The 16543-nt window shown below is 43.0% G+C and overlaps 1 protein-coding gene across 2 annotated transcripts in view; it reads left to right on the top strand.

The window, feature by feature from the left end:
* Positions 1-16543, top strand: part of KCND2 (potassium voltage-gated channel subfamily D member 2) — a 415189-nt gene that overhangs the window by 394827 nt on the left and 3819 nt on the right. Inside the window, exons 3-6 of one of the 2 annotated variants that reach the window (XM_045005843.1) lie at positions 1110-1208; positions 2814-2909; positions 5048-5107; positions 9908-10155. In XM_045005843.1, the coding sequence (XP_044861778.1) occupies positions 1110-1208; positions 2814-2909; positions 5048-5107; positions 9908-10155 (503 nt within the window). The remainder of the gene's footprint in view (positions 1-1109; positions 1209-2813; positions 2910-5047; positions 5108-9907; positions 10156-16543) is intronic. The other variant, XM_045005852.1, reaches the window with a different exon arrangement.

Here is a 16543-nt window from a genome sequence, read left to right as displayed (position 1 = left end):
CTGTTGCAATAAAAGCAAACGTGATTCTGGGATGCATTAACAGGTGTGTTGTGAGCAAGACACGAGAAGTCATTCTTCCACTCTACTCTGCGCTGGTTAGGCCTCAAGTGGAGTACTGTGTCCAGTTCTAGGCACCGCATTTCAAGAAAGATGTGGAGAAATTGGAGAGGGTCCAGAGAAGAGCAACAAGAATGATTAAAGGGCTTGAGAACATGACCTATGAAGGAAGACTGAAAGAATTGGGTTTGTTTAGTTTGGAAAAGAGAAGACTGAGAGGGGACATGATAGCAATTTTCAGGTATCTAAAAGGGTGTCATCAGGAGGAGGGAGAAAACTTGTTCACTTTAGCCTCTAAGGATAGAACAAGAAGCAATGGGCTTAAACTGCAGCAAGGGAGGTTTAGGTTGGACATTAGGAAAAAGTTCCTAACTGTCAGGGTGATTAAACACTGGAATAAATTGCCTAGGGAGGTTGTGGAATCTCCATCTCTGGAGATATTTAAGAGTAGGTTAGATAAATGTCTATCAGGGATGGTCTAGACAGTATTTGGTCCTGACATGAGGGCAGGGGACGGGACTCGATGACCTCTCGAGGTCCCTTCCAGTCCTAGAATCTATTAATCTGTTTCTCTGAAAATTAGAATGCTCTGAGGAACTATGGAGGTTCTTCATGGCTCATAGCAGTTGAAAAGTTATGTTCTCTTGGACCATTGACCCTTCTTTTGAGAAACTTTTAACTGAAGGATTAGAAATGACATAGGTTGAGATGGAAGCAACATTCCTGACCTGCAAGACAGATATAGAAGTGACATGATCACTGCCACAGAAAAAGGAAAATATAATTTGCCTAATATTATGAGAATATCTATAATCATTTATCCAAATCATTGTTCCAATTGGCTGATTCATGGAAAGAAACAAAAGCTGCTAGCTAATTTGCAGTTTAACCAGGAAAACACTCTTTTGATTTGTTGCCTGAATGACCATCACTTTAGCGATTATGACATTGGTATTCATAAACAGCGGATTCCAATTAGCTGCTTTCTATAAACAGACTAATGGATACAAGTAGAAGTGCCACCATTTCTTTTTGTCTCCTTCTTTGCACAGAAAGCCAGACTTGCTAGAATTCGAGCAGCAAAGAGTGGGACTGCTAATGCTTACATGCAGAGCAAACGAAATGGCTTACTGAGTAACCAGCTTCACCAGGTAATATATTTATGTAATCCAGCTCCAGAATAGCTGCTTAATAATAGCACAGCTGCCATTTATTCTATTTATCATCAGGACTAGTCAATCTGACTCTATAAGTAATACTCTCAATAGAAGTAGGTTAAAGAAGGACAAATTGAACTATTATTGTTTAAGCAAGATTACAGGACTGGATGACAGGATATAAAATAACAAAGGATGGGATGGTTCACAAACTCTGGATTCAAATACACCCCAAACTTAAACAAGTTTGGTTCAAATAAAAAGTCTCTCTGAGCCAAACCAAGACCTTGCGTCTGGGCACCCTCAAATTTTGGAAAAATGTTGATCTAGAGCTGATCTTTATGGTCTGAGAAATAACATTTTAACTACAAATGTGCTCAAATAACTAAATATAAATCTGGATTTTGTACATCCCAAAGTTTGGAGTGTTGGGACCTAGAGGACGTTTTATGCCCATCTCTAATTTTGACATTTGATATAGTCCCATTTTCATCCCAATTTAGTTTAGTGCCCTCTAATGAATAATGATAAAAGTATTTAATAAATCAGGAAACGTTTTCTACATAATTCTTCATTCTGTGTCTGTAACATCTGCTGTACACTTTCTGAACTCAGTGGCTTGGGATTAGTCAGTGACATGATTTTTTTGTATAAAGGGTAATACCACAAATTCTTCAGCATTATTAAACAATCTCAAGAGGAAATAAGACAATTATGTGCAATTTCTTTTTTAAAACAGGCCCTTACATAGGGGAAAATCTTTTACCATCAGTTAGATTTATGACCATTTAAGTGTGTGCTGATTTTACACTCAGCACCTTAACACGATGATTACATCTGTAAGTTGCATTGTTCTAACTATACACAAAAGGCCATCCATTTCTGGGCACCACACTTTAGCAATGGTGTGGATAAATTGAAGAGAGTCTAGAGGAGAGCAACAAAAATGACAAAAAGCTTAGCAAGCCTGAGCTTCAGGGAAAGGTTATAAAAACTGGGAATGTTTAGTCTTGAGAATAGAAGACTGAAGGGGAACCTGATAACAGTCTTCAAATATGTGAAGGGCTATTATAAAGAGGACAGTGAATAATTGTACTCCACGTTCACTGAAGATAGAACACAGAAGTAATGGGCTTAATCTGCACCAAGGGAGATTTAGGTTAGACAATAGGAAAAACTTTCTAAGGGTAGTTAAGGTCTGGAATAGGCTTCCAAGAATGGTTGTGGAATCCCTGGCACTGAAGGTTTTTAAGAACAAATTGGACAAACACCTGTCAGGGATAATCTAGGTTTACTTGGTCTTACCACAGCCCAGACCTGGACCTGATGACCTCTTGAGGCCACTTCCAGCCCTACATTTTTATGATTCTGTGGAAATGCTGAGGTTTGAGATATTCAAGGAAAGCAGAGAAAATATTTTGATTAATAAACAAAAAAGACATCATGCGCAAACTGATTTATTTTATATCATGTAGTTTTGCCCCGATAAAGCACTGCAGATATATTTCAGTATACACCCCAAGTCTGTTTTAATCAAATATTTGGCTAAGAGACTTTTGTTCAAAAATGAAAATAATAGAGAATTTTATGTATTTACAGTCCAACAAGGAAGAAGAACAGAACTTTCTTAGCAAATCTGGCTCTTCCTTTGAAACACAGCACCACCACCTGCTTCACTGTCTGGAAAAAACCACGGTAAGAAAATGGAATCAGGGTCTTCCTGTAAACCTAATTTTGGTTCTGTAGTAGCGTAGCTTATTTCTCCTAATTCCTCACATTACAGTCCTTACCCAGGACCAAAAGCTATTTTATAGATTGGGCTGATTTAGAAATTTTCTAGTTTATTTTCATGCAATGTACATAGTAACATTTAAAGATCATAGGTCAGATCCTCAACTGACATCAGGACATTAACCTTAATGGAACACCCCAATAGGCACCAGCTGAGGATCTGGATTTATATATATTTATACAGAGAGTTAGTTTATGATTTACATGTTGCTACAGTACAGTTTCTAGGGACTCCATCTCCAGTCCTTACTCATGCAAAATTCCCAATTCAGGCAATTCAAGCTTTCTCCTTGGCAAGGATTGAAGTTCTGGGTCCTTAGTTTCAATCCTATGAGTTGCTGAGCATTTCCTGCGATGCGAGCACTCAACTCCAATTTAAGTGAGTGAAAGTTGAGAGTACTCACCATCTTATTCTGCAACTTCATCCTCTGAATTGAGATGCAGGTGCAGCACTACAGAATCGTTTAGCCCAGGGGCGGGCAAACTTTTTGGCCTGAGAGCCACATCCGTTTCTGAAAGGGTATGGAGGGCCGGTTAGGGGAGGCTGTGTCTCCCCAAACAACCAGGAGTGGCCCGGCCCCGGCCCCAGCCCCGGCCCCGGCCGCTATCTGACCCCCCCCCTGCTTTTCACCCCCTGATGGCCTCCTGCCCCATCCAACCCCCCGTTCCCTGTCCCCTGATGCTCCCCCGGGACCTCTGCCCCATCCACCCCTCCCTGTCCCCTGACTGCCCCTGGACCCACACCCCATCAACCCCTCCTCTCATTTCTGACTGCCCCCCTGACCTCTGTCCCATCCAACCACCCCTTCTTCCTGACTTTCCCCAGAACCCCCACTCCTGACTGCCCCCTGCCACCAAATCCAACCCCCCTCTCCATCCTGACTGCCTCCCGGGACCCCTGCACCCATTCAACCCCCCTGTTCCCCCTCTGACCCCTCGACCCCTATCCACACCTCTGCTTCCTGACCACCACTCCGAACTCCCCTGCCCTCTATCCAACCACCCCTGCTCCTTGCCCCCTTACTGCGCTGCCTTGAGCACCAGTGGCTGGCGGCGCTACAGCTGCGCTGCCCAGAGCACCAGGACAGGCAGCTGCTCCGCCCAGCTGGAGCCACCCATGCCACCGTGCAACACAGAGCACCAGGTTAGGCTGCAGCTCTGCAGCTGCGCTGCCCGGCAAGAGCTCGCAGCCCCGCCGCCCAGAGCACTGTGCCAGCGGCGCAGTGAACTGAGGCTGTGGGGGAGGGGGAACAGCAGGGGAGGGGCCGGGGGCTAGCCTCCCTGGCCAGGAGCTCAGGGGCCGAGCAGGAGGGTCCTGCTGGCTGGATGTGGCCCGTGGGTTGTAGTTTTCCCACCTCTGGTTTAGCATCCGCTCTGACAGCCCCTTACAGGAATAACTGATATAATTCACAACCACCAAAACACACCTGCTTTGGTTAAAAACATCCAAGCAATCAAAAACAGATAATTGTGCGCACGTGTCTACTGCTTAATATCTGGATAACTATACAGCCATCATGAATGTTAAATTAAAACATAATTACACTTCAGTAATATTAATAAGAATGAGGTGTGGACACCAAGTGGTTAAGGCACTTGACTGCAAACCTGTAGGTTGTGGGTTGGAGTCTCACTCGATCTCACACTGAGAGATCACCTCAGGTTCACCCAGCTACAAAATGGGTACCTTATCCATAGAAGTTAGGGACGTCCAACACGGTTGGATATGATGCTAGCCATACCACTTCCTTGTTTATCTTAAAGGTGTGTTAGCCTGATGAGCCATATTGACTTTGAATATTAACAAGCCATATGTCTCAGTCACAGATAAAATATTTCTGGTCAGAAATGTCACAAAGGCATTTCTGTTATCCTGATCATTATTGTTTTTACATCATTTCCTGTTTATTATTTCCTAAGGACATGAAGAATAATTACACTGAGTGTAACCTTTGTAAATGTAATAATTTCACATTGGGAAATGGTAAAATAATCTATATTTGTCCTTGTATTTTCTCTCCTGTCACCATATTGCCATGTAGGGTTTATCTTATGTTGTGGATGATCCCATCTTATCAATAAGCTGTTCAACACCATTTAAGGTACAATTTACAAATTTAGCTCTGATTTTATCAAATGTAGATGCACCTAACAAATTATCTGGTAGTGACCATCAGTATGTACAATACTTTGCCATTTCCTGACAAAGAATTTAGATCATGTTGACCAGAGATGGGCCCAAATTCCAGATTCAAACACTCAAATTTTAGGTGCTGGAAATCAGAATTGGGATCTGAATTTTGTGGCTGGTGCCCATCTCTGTGGTTGTCATGTTACAAGCTAAATGTATGAAGGTGCATTACAGCAGAAAAAAATCAGAGATTGTCTATATGTGCACAGGCATCATGTCTCATCATTTGCAAGTCTAGCAAACTATGTTAAATTTCCCTCATACATTGCTCAATGCTCATCATATTCATGGAATCACAAGGTTAGAGAATCATGCATTTGATTTTCATGAATCAAAGGTTTCCAAAAAAATTTTGGGGTCCATTTTCCTCCCAAAAATGTAATATGTTACGACATATGTGGCTGAGTTTCAAGATGAAAAATTGCCAAGTGGCATTTTCTAGTCATTGTATAACTTCTCTATGAGGTATGCACATATAGCACAAAGTTTTGACGTTTTTGTCTTAGTTTTATTGTTTAATGTTGGACTTTTATGCACTGCATCTACTGTATTCAAAACAGAAAGTATATGCAGAAGCTTTTTTTTATTGCTCCTGTTCAAGTGAGAGCATAATAACAATTTCTCCATTACATACGTTATTAAATTAAAATACAACTTATGTACATGTATAACTTCATATTTTTTATTTTCACAGCCTGTTTATTCAATTGCCTTGTAATTAACGTGGTCCAGTTGTTGTTTGTCATTTAGTTACTTATGTGTCATCTTTCAGGTGCTTATGCTTTTTACATGCTGTCTTTTTTTAGTATTCATTTCTGATTTAAAGTATAGCACAAACTGTCTGGCTTTAAATGTATATTACAAAGGACTCTCCTGACAACCTATCTCCCCTACTACAGTTTTATCCTTTTGGAACACTTTTGAGGCATACCATAGTAGGACTATGGGCATGTCTACACTACAGCCTAAGTCGATCTAATTTATATCATTATGGGGTGTGAAAAAGCCTCCCCTTTATGATTCTCCTGCCAACATAGTGTACGCTTCTCACCAAGGTGTAGTAATTATGCTGACGGGAAAGCACTCTCCCGTCGGCACAGCAAATATTCACCTGAGGGGCTACAGTAGCTTAGCTTCATCAGTGCAGCTACACCAACGTAGCGCTGTAATGTAGACTTGCCCTCAGTCATAGACATCTGCTTTGGACATTGCTTTCCACTCTGCAAATGAATTCGCAGACTTTCGCCTTAGCAACAGGCCTGGTCCAACTCTCAGAAAACTGAATAAAAAAGACTCCCATTCACTTGGATGGGACTTGAATCAGGCCCGGAAGCTTTTCCATCTCCCCAAGTTATTAGTGATGGAAAACTTGATCTTTTTTTTTCTTTTTTAACAGTGGCTCTTCAAAAAATGTATAGTAAAAGCCTGGTCTTATTTTATGGAATATACATGACATTTATTTGCTTTTCAACAATTTTCTTGAGAGACAAGGTGGGTGAGATAATATCTTTTATTGGACCAACTTCTGTTGGTGAGACAGACAAGCTTTTGAGCTTACACAAAGCTTTGCTTCAGATCTGGGAAACTAACTCGGTGTCACTGCTAAATACAAGGTTTGAAAAGATATACTAAACAATCTGTTCAAACCTTGTATTTAGCAGTGACACTGAGTTTTTCCCCCAGACCCAAAGAAGAGCTCTGTGTAAACTTGAAAGTTTGTCTCACCAACAGAAGTGGGTCCAATTACCCACCTTCTCTCACTAATATCCTGGGACCAACATGGCTACAATAACACTGCATACAACAATTTTCTTGGCTGTTGAGTCCTACCTCCCAGATATGTGCACACCCACAACACACGCAGGTAATTGCTTAGGAGCAGGTGTCTATATTCTATTTGTAACTGATCAATTGATAAAGTCAGATGGCCAGATCTTGCCTTCCCAAAAGTGAAGTGAGAAAATGCAAGTTTGGGAATATTCATCTTATGGGGTGAGGAGTGTTTGTTTATTCAGGGTGGAGATAAAACTAGCCACACACCTTCTAAGCCACCCTTCCTTCTTTGAAGACAGTGGACACTAGTCACAAGGGGGTTTATGCAGAAGGACTTCTTCAGCATCCAACAGAGGCGACTTTGGCTCCTCTACCCTCTTTCCAACATTTTTAGGCTGTTGAACCTTTCATCTCTTTTCATCTTCTCTGAAAAGTGCAGTGGCTGGCAAGTTATGGCCTGTAGCTTTCTTCTTTGAAATTACTTTTGTAATGGCAACACTTGTATTCAGAGAGGTATTTTATAGGATATCTTTTCAGCTAATATACAACAGTTAATTTACAGCTCACAGAAGAAATCTGGACTTCTTACATTTTAATTATTTTAGACTTGAATGCCTAAATGCATATTTTAAATTCAATATATCAAAGTTCATTGTATGACAATAAATTAATATATCCCATATGCTGGAATCTTGACATGTATAATTCAATATATTTGTTTCAGCCATTATATAATTTCAAAATAGCTCCAATCTATATTAAAAGTTCACTCAGCATCACTCTTTAATAGACTAGGCTAATTGAATTGTTTGATAGCTCCATAATAGCTTTAGGAAGCACAAAACTGTTTTCTATTGGAAAACTACCAGAGATCTTGGCAAACATACTGGAAGCCCCTATAACCTGAAGACAGTTATTAAGTAATTTCTCTCTGTGTATCCCATATCCAAACTCTAATTGCATTTGAAGTCTTGTTTATGTACATTAACTGGGTAAAGTCAATTTACAGGGAAGTTACACAAGCAGTTCTTTCTTCTTGTGTCACTTGAAATCATTTTCTTCTACACCATTTCCTTCCACACAAGATGACACCTGACTGTTATATGGGTCAAGGAGGGTATGAGGGAGAGCAGATGGCAATGGCATGCTGAACAAGTTATTTCTAGTTGTATCAAACATTCAGCTGCCTTAGGAAATTACTGTGCTGGTGCTCACTTTGCTGATGAATGTGTACTTACTTTCTTCTACTTATGCTATGTTTCTTTTGGACAACATGAATGTATTCACAGAGTACCTATTGGCATTTGAATGACATTCCATGTTAGTAGATCCTTCTTTAGGGAAGGAAATAGTTTTGCTTATCCTGGGGCTTGTACACACTAGCGCTTACTTTGGTATAACTTAAGTTGCTCGGGGTGTGGAAAAGCCTCCCTCCTGAGTGACATCAATTACATCGACCTAAGCACCGGTATGGACAGTGCTTTGTCAGTGGGAGATGCTCTCCTGACGGCATAGCTACCACTGCTCGGGGAGGTGGAGTGATTATGGCGCTGGAAGAGCTCTCTCCCATCGGCATGGAGTATCTACCCTAGCAGCGCTACAGCAGCACAGCTACATTGATACAACTATGCCACTGGAGCGATTCCAGTGTAGGCTAGACCCTGGTAAATGAAAATGCAGAGAACCAACCCAACTGAAGTAAATGGGATTATGTGGAGTGTAAACCAGTGTTTCCCAACTCAGTGTCAAAGCATCTGCAGTTGGGAATGTGGAAACAGACATTGTCTCAAACAGTCCAAAATAATGGGATTAAAAGCATCAGCATCCTGCTGTCCATTTCGTCTTGTGATTCTACCTTAATACTACTGCATATATTCTTACAATGTAAAACCATGCCACCAGTTTACCGTTCTTGGTGTGCAGAGAAACTGAGGCAGTCGCACTTTTGTGAGTCAAAGCTCAGTGGTTTGAGCACGGGCCTGCTAAACCCAGGGTTGTGAGTTCAATCCTTGAGGGGCCCATTTAGGGAACTGGGGTAAAAATCTGTCTGGGGATTGGTCCTGCTTTGAGCAGGGGGTTGGACTAGATGACCTCCTGAGGTCCCTTTCAGCCCTGATATTCTATGATTCATAATCACATACGAAGAGTCAAAGTACAATGGCTATTACTGTACTTGGAATTTCCATAGGCCACCCACTATGATGTGCCTATAGGATTTCTGTCTATGTTGGGATTAAGCAAAGATCCCGTGAATAAATACTATTTCACGGAATATTTGTCTTATGAACTAATTTAGATATATTAAGCTATTATAACTAGCAGTAGTAACCTCTGTAGAGAATGTTTAGTATTTATTTTAGTTTCTTTCCAATGGACACTACAGTTAAGGTTGCATTTTACTTTTTGATAAATACAGACTTATTCCTGGATTGTGCAATGTATTGTTTCAAGTCATGGTTTCTCACCTTTATTTTAAGATGACATTTTACAGACTGAGTCAAAAATTAAAGTCAGTATTATTTTACTATATTTAAACATAATCATGGATGTTGTTACTCCCATTTAGAGCATTTATATAAACAGAATTGAAAAAGCCTGGAAAATGTTTCAATTTTTTTATATAGATTACACAATAGCTCCTAATAAGAATATCTGAATAATAGTTTGCCATCCTACAAAAAAAATTGCATTAACTTTTTGAAAACTGAAGTTAATGGTTTGGTAATTTTGACTCTGTATTGACACTTTTAATATATTCAACCCATCCTGATATGGGTTGAAAATTGCAATCCTTGTCATTTTCCCAGACTCTAGTTGTGTAAAATTAAGCAGGCCCTAACACAGTGGATTTTGACAATCAGCATCATGAATGTTTTCAATTATAATCCTATCTTTTTGTGTGTGTGCTTTTACCATGTTTTTGATTGCTCTGGACCAGAATCACGAGTTTGTGGATGAACATGTCTATGAAGACAGCTGCATGGAGGTATCCACAGTCAATCGATCCTCAAGCGACAGCCCCTCTCTCTCTTCCCAACAAGGCGTTACCAGCACTTGTTGCTCAAGACGACATAAAAAGACTTTCCGCATTCCAAACACCAATATAACTGGGAGCCGCCCAGGCAGCATACAAGAACTTAGTACCATTCAGATCAGATGTGTGGAGAGAACATCTCTATCTAACAGGTATTTATTTTAGTTTTAACAGCAATCTGAGATGCAATGCTATGGTAAACCTTTGCTCAGTAAGGAAGAGGTATAGATTGTAGTCTATACAATCTATACCTGGGAAGTGGGAAGGTGTTATCTGATGCAAATTCAAAATAAGTAAGCCGCGTTCCTTAGTATTAATGGGTACGTGGCTGCCCATTCAAACGAGCACTTATTTTCTTGAGTCTTATTGGGTAGGGGTTCTTAAGCCACACAAGTCTTGAAATGGCAGATCAAGGTAAATAATATGGGCCCAGAGCCTGAGAGGCTTTGCACCTCCAACTGCCATTGGGATTTAGTCCTTGTTTAGCAAATGCTTATGCAAACCACAGAAAAAATATTGTGATATTTATTATTTGTATTGCAATAGCACCTAGAGACCCCAGCTGATATTGGGACCCAGGTGTTCCAGATCTTGTACAAACACATGATAAGAAACAGTCTCTACCTGGAAGAGTGTACAATTCAATTATACAAGACTGAAAAAGGGGAGAGTATTATTATTCCTATTCTTAGTTGAGGTACAGAGACACAAGAAGATTGTGACATCATGAAGTTCACACAGAAAGTCAGTGACAAAGCTGAGACTTGAAATGAGATCTCCTGAGTCCCAGTCCAGTTCCCTAGTCTTAAGACCATCCTTCCTCTTTAAAAATATATAATAAATGAGAAAACTATAATCGCTGGCTAGGGAAGTTATTGGAAAAATTAGAAAATATGTAGCTCCAGAGGCTAGGGAGCAAGCATTTCCTTATCTTCTCTGCATCCTCACATATAAAGTACCTGGTGCTGATATTTATGTGTATGAATACAGCCTTTGAAAACACCAGGAAAGTCATGCTAGACTTAAAAATGTTTGTATGTTGAACTAAAATATACCTTCATTTAAAAAGCATCACTTTCAGCACAGGTTGCTATAGAGATTGATATTAAGTGAAATTCTGAATAGCTGGCAGGTAAGAAATTCACTGCCATGAGCAGCCCAGAAGCTCCTTGACTTGCAGCTGAGGTAACTTTTTCTGCCATTACTCAAGGGGGGTGGAGGGGGACATATTCCTGGAGGTTTAATCACATGACCTAATATTTAATTAAAGATTAATCTTTAATTCCTGGCAGGTTGGCAACCATATGTGGAACCAGCATCCACAGCCCATGTATTTCACGAATAATTCTGTCTGGCTCTGACCTGTCTTCTGCTGGGTGCCATTCCAGCACACCCTTCCCTCACAGCACAAAGACAGAAGAATTAAAATCAACAATACACATGTACATATAGAAGTAAATCTCACAATCCAATGAATTTAGATTTTAACTATTTCTCTTACTGCTTGGGAACCACCCCCAAGAACAAATATACAGTCCATCCAGGAGCTCAGTGTGCACGTGAACCCACCTGCAGGTGCATGTCTAAACTGATAATTGTGAATACAAAATACTGTGAGTCACTGCTCATGTGATATACAGATAATAGTTCAGTAGCCCACAAAGTCTGGAGCAAAGAGCAAGGGACTGTGACTTCTGCTCTGTTACTGACTTGCTGGGACTGAGGGGTTTGATAAGGGGCAGAGGGTCTCAGGGGCAGTCAGGGGCTCCCCCCCAGGGTCTGGGGGGCAGGAGCTGTGGGAGGGCACTTTGGGGGGCCCCGCAGTCCCAGAGTGGCCCGGGGATTAGCGGGGGGCCGGGAGCAAGCCGCTCTGCTTCCCTCGCCCCGGCCCCAGCCGTGTCGCTCGGAGGAGAAGGCTTGGGGGAAGGGATCCCCACTACAGTCACCAGCAACAGAAGCGGAGCAGCCCAGTCCCAGCCCGCTCCACTCCACCAGCTCCCATCCGCAGCGCTCCGCTTCCCGCCGCAGGTGAGTACGGGGGGTGTCCTTTCCCCAACCTCCCCGCACTCACCTGCAGTGGGAAATGGAGCACCACAGCTGGGAGGTGGCAGAGTGGAGCAGGCTGGAGCCACATCGCTCCGCTTCCCACCGCCGGTGAGTGTGGAGGGTGTCCTTTCCCCAACCTCCCAGCACTCATCAGCAGTGGGAAGCAGAGCAGTCCAGCCCCGGTCAGCTCCACTCCGCCGGCTCCCAGCCGTGGCGCTCCACTTCCCGCTGCAGGTGAGTGCAGGACCTTTCCCCAGCAACACAGCTGGGGCCAGAGCAAGGAAAGCGGAGCAGGCTGGGGCCGCGTTGCTCCGCTTCTCGCTGCAGGTGAGTGCGGAGGGACATCCTTTCCCCAACCTCCCCGCACTCACTGACGGCAGGAAGTGGAGCGCCGTGGCTGGGAGCTGGCACAGTGGACCGGACTGGGGCCGGGCTGCTCCGCTTCCCGCCGCTGATGGTGAGTGCCTGTCAGGGGGCGGGGGGTGGATCGGGGTCAGAGCAGTCAGGGAACAGGGGGGTTGGGAAGGAGATGGGGTCCTGCGGGTGATTAGGGACAGGGGTCTCTGGAGGGGGCAGTCAGGGAACAAGGAATGGGTGGGGGCGTGCAAAGCAAGTTTGATATAACGCGGTCTCACCTATAACGCAGTGAGATTTTTTGTCTCCCAAGGACTGCGTTATATCGGGGTAGAGGTGTATGCGCAGAGCAACAAAAACATTTGGAAAGAGGGTGGTCATCTTATTTGTGCACATATATTCCAGAACAGCCTTTGGAGGTGATCCTGCTGAAATGTATCTTGAAAGGGTTTTCAGTTCATCACCTAAATCACTCGCATCAATATCACACATCATCTTGTGTCAACACTGTCTCTTGTGCCCTGCATTGCTGGTATAGGTCTTCTTCAGGTATAGTGAGGAGTTTTGGAATATCATACAACATCCCATATATACTGCTGTGTTCCTTGAGCTGCATGAAACGTTCCTCAACTGACTGTATTGCACAATCTAGCACCTGGTTAAAGAATTCAACTTTGAATTGTTGTTTGGGGTCTCTTATGGGATTATCCCGTGCCTTGTAATCCAAATGTCTTCTTCTTTGGTGACTTTTGTATTCTTGAATGGGTGGGAAAATAGCTTCAGTGTGAAGTTCCTCTGCCAGCTTCTGTGCACTCTTCAGAACATTTTGAAATCCTTCATCTGACTGGTAAAACTGTAGGCATGACTTTGCTTTGTCCAGTTATTCCATTGCTCCCGATATATCAAGGTCAACACCTTGGAGTCTCTTGCTTACAACATTTATTTCAAACAGTATGTCATGTCACAACATTAAGCCACATAGAAATTTGAAATTATGTATGTTTCTGGTGATTCCATTTCCCTCTGCCACTGTTCTCCCATGGACAGTTCCTGTCATAGCATTATCCTCCATAATGGCAACTATGGCATCATCTATCTTCCCAATTTGGTGTTTGATAGGCTTTATCGCCTCCACTCACCTTTCCCATCATGTGGCACTCAGTGGTTTCAGTGTCAGAGAGGATGTTCCCAGATGTTGCTTCAAAATTTGCCATTGATGAGTTGATGCAGAGAAAAATACATAGATGCTTTGAATTACATTAAAAAATTCAGCAGCCTCGCTAGAAGCTGATGCTGCATCACTGACCATCAAGTTCAATGAATAAGAACTGCATGGGACAAAAAATGCTCGAGGGTTTAACTCTTGGATCCATGTCTGCACTCCTATGTTCCTTCCTCTCATGTCGGCATCATTATCGTAGCCCTGACCTCTCATGTCAGCTATCACAATTCCTGTATCTTTCAGCTTTTTAAGAAGCACATTTGTCATACCAGCTGTTTTCATAGATTCATAGACTCTAGGACTGGAAGGGACCTCGAGAGGTCATCAAGTCCCGTCCCCTGCCCTCATGGCAGGCCCATATACTGTCTAGACCATCCCTGATAGACATTTATCCCACCTACTCTTAAATATCCCTAGAGATGGAGATTCCACAACCTCCCTAGGCAGTTTATTCCAATGTTTAACCACCCTGACAGTTAGGAACGTTTTCCTAATGTCCAACCTAAACCTCCCTTGCTGCAGTTTAAGCCCATTGCTTCTTGTTCTATCCTTAGAGGCTAAGATGAACAAGTTTTCTCCCACCTCCTTATGACATCCTTTTAGATACCTGAAAACTGCTATCATGTCCCCTCTCAGTCTTCTCTTTTCCAAACTAAACAAACCCAATTCTTTCAGCCTTCCTTCATAGGTCATGTTTTCTAGACTTTTAATCATTCTTGTTGCTCTTCTCTGGATCCTCTCCAATTTCTCCACATCGTTCTTGAAATGCGGTGCCCAGAACTGGACACAATACTACAGCTGAGGCCTGACCAGCGCAGAGTAGAGCGGAAGAATGACTTCTCGTGTCTTGCTCATAACACACCTTTTCTTAATGTTTGTCAATAAATTCTAGAAAATGCTGACATTGACCAGTGCAGGGACATTTTCACTGGGTTCTGTTTTTGTTACAAAACACACCATTAAAGTCATTTGTTCCATATGGTTGATGTCAGGTGTGCAGTCCAGAATAACAGAGTAATATCTTGCTGACTTCAGATCTGCCACAATCTTCTGTTTGACTTTTGTTGCCAGTAACTGTATGATCTCATTTAGAATTGTTTTTCCAAGGTGTGTTTATATTTCTTGGGTGGTGACTCTTCTTAGTTGCTGCTGGAGTACAGCATCAAACTCAGCCATCAGCTCCACAATTTTAAGGAAGTTTCCATTGTTTGGCACATACAGCTGATCTGAAGTGCCACACAGTGCTAGGTTTTGGGTAGCAAGCATTCTCACAATGGCAATGAGCCTTTTCAGAACATTTTGCCAGTAAAGACACTCTGATGCAATCTTCTTTTGATGCTTATCATCTATGGTAGCCTTTAACCTTAGTCTCATCTCAAGCTCTTTCCACCTATGGAATGCTCTCTGGTGATTTGCTGCCTTCTCATGGCATGCCAGGTTTCTAGCCAGATTTTTCCAGTCCTTTTTTCCTGTAGAACCCAATGTGGCTGGAACATTAGACTGGAAGAGTTTGCAACAAAGACAGTATGCAGCATGCTGGGTTTTTGAGTACATAAGCCATGGCCTCTCCACTTTGCCACCATTGGGGATTTCATGCCAGTAATGTGTTGGATGGAAACTTCTATTTTCATTGTCTGTAGGGAACATGAAGTTTTTCACTTGCTGTGGCCCATGCAATACAAGGAAGTCCCTCAGGCGTCTGCTCAAGTGGGTCCACAGTCCTGGATCAAACAGCAGCAGCTGTTTCTTGTGCCTCCACCACACTCTTCTCTGATCTACATTTTTCTTCAGCAATGTATGTGGTTACATCCATTTGAGATGGAGATATGGATGCTGCAGTAGCTTCCAGGTCACCTGCACTCTGACTAACTGGAAGATCAAGCATCTCCTCACCACTCACATCCTCACTGGGGCCAGAGGGCTCACCGTGAACATTTGTGTCTATGTATCTCAGGAGACCTCCTTCCTGCTTAGATAGAAAAGCTTCCTTTGCTTGCTTTCTTTTTCTGAATGCTGCCCCAGAGGGGTGTTTTCTTCTTTCGCTCATGACTGCTGTTCTGTGCCAGCTATAGTGACTCTCAACACTCAGTTGAAGGGGACAAATAAGCAGGCTAGAAGGGCCTGAGTGAGGGAAGATATCAGTGTCTTAAGGGCCTAACTGGCTCCTACTACTTCAGCTGACTCCGTGTTCTCCTGAAGTGGGTTCAGGGAAGCAGCAGGAAACAGGAAGCTCCCTGAGAAGCTGGTGTTAATCAATCCAGGCTCCTGGGGGTGCTAGAGAGGTACATAAGAGGCTCCTCCTCCTCCTCCTCTCTCCCTACAGCTCCTGCTGCTTTCTGTTATTCCCTCTCACCTTTTCTCCTGCCTGCCTGTTATGTCTCTTGTGCTCTCCTTCCTCTAGCACAGCACTCCACCATCTCTGTGCATCTAGAGCAGAGAGAATACATATGCACCAGCAGCAGACACAATTTTCTACACTCTAGGTCCTAGTGGTGCCCCCCCACAGTCCGGCACCTGAGGCAGCCGCCTCAGTTCGCCTCATGGTAAGGCCAGCCCTGCTCCCACCCTTGTTTAAAGGGGTAGAATTTGTGTAAGGAAAGAATGACTGCCTTGTAACCAGGGTTCAGGTCAGCTTTGTTTTGCTTCTTTGGATGCTGGCCCTCTTAATGCCCTGTCCAAAGTGTCCTACATCTCTAAAACTAGGGTGCAGGTCTTCCTCTCACTTTCCTAGGCTTACATTCCATTTAAACGCTGCTCCACAAAACCACCCTGTAATGAGGGTTAAGGTTTTGTCCTTCACACTGATCTATGATCGTGTCCTACTGCCACCTTCAGCCCTGGATTCTCTGCAGCCAGGTCTCCTGCTCTCTGTCACAGACTGTTGTGGAAGACTAGGAGTTTGGGTAAATTATAGAAGG

The sequence above is a fragment of the Mauremys mutica genome, chromosome 1 (assembly GCF_020497125.1).
Source record: "Mauremys mutica isolate MM-2020 ecotype Southern chromosome 1, ASM2049712v1, whole genome shotgun sequence".
NCBI lineage: Eukaryota > Metazoa > Chordata > Testudines > Geoemydidae > Mauremys > Mauremys mutica.
The sequence above is the reverse complement of the archived record's forward strand: the minus strand, read 5'-3'. Positions and strand labels throughout refer to the sequence as shown.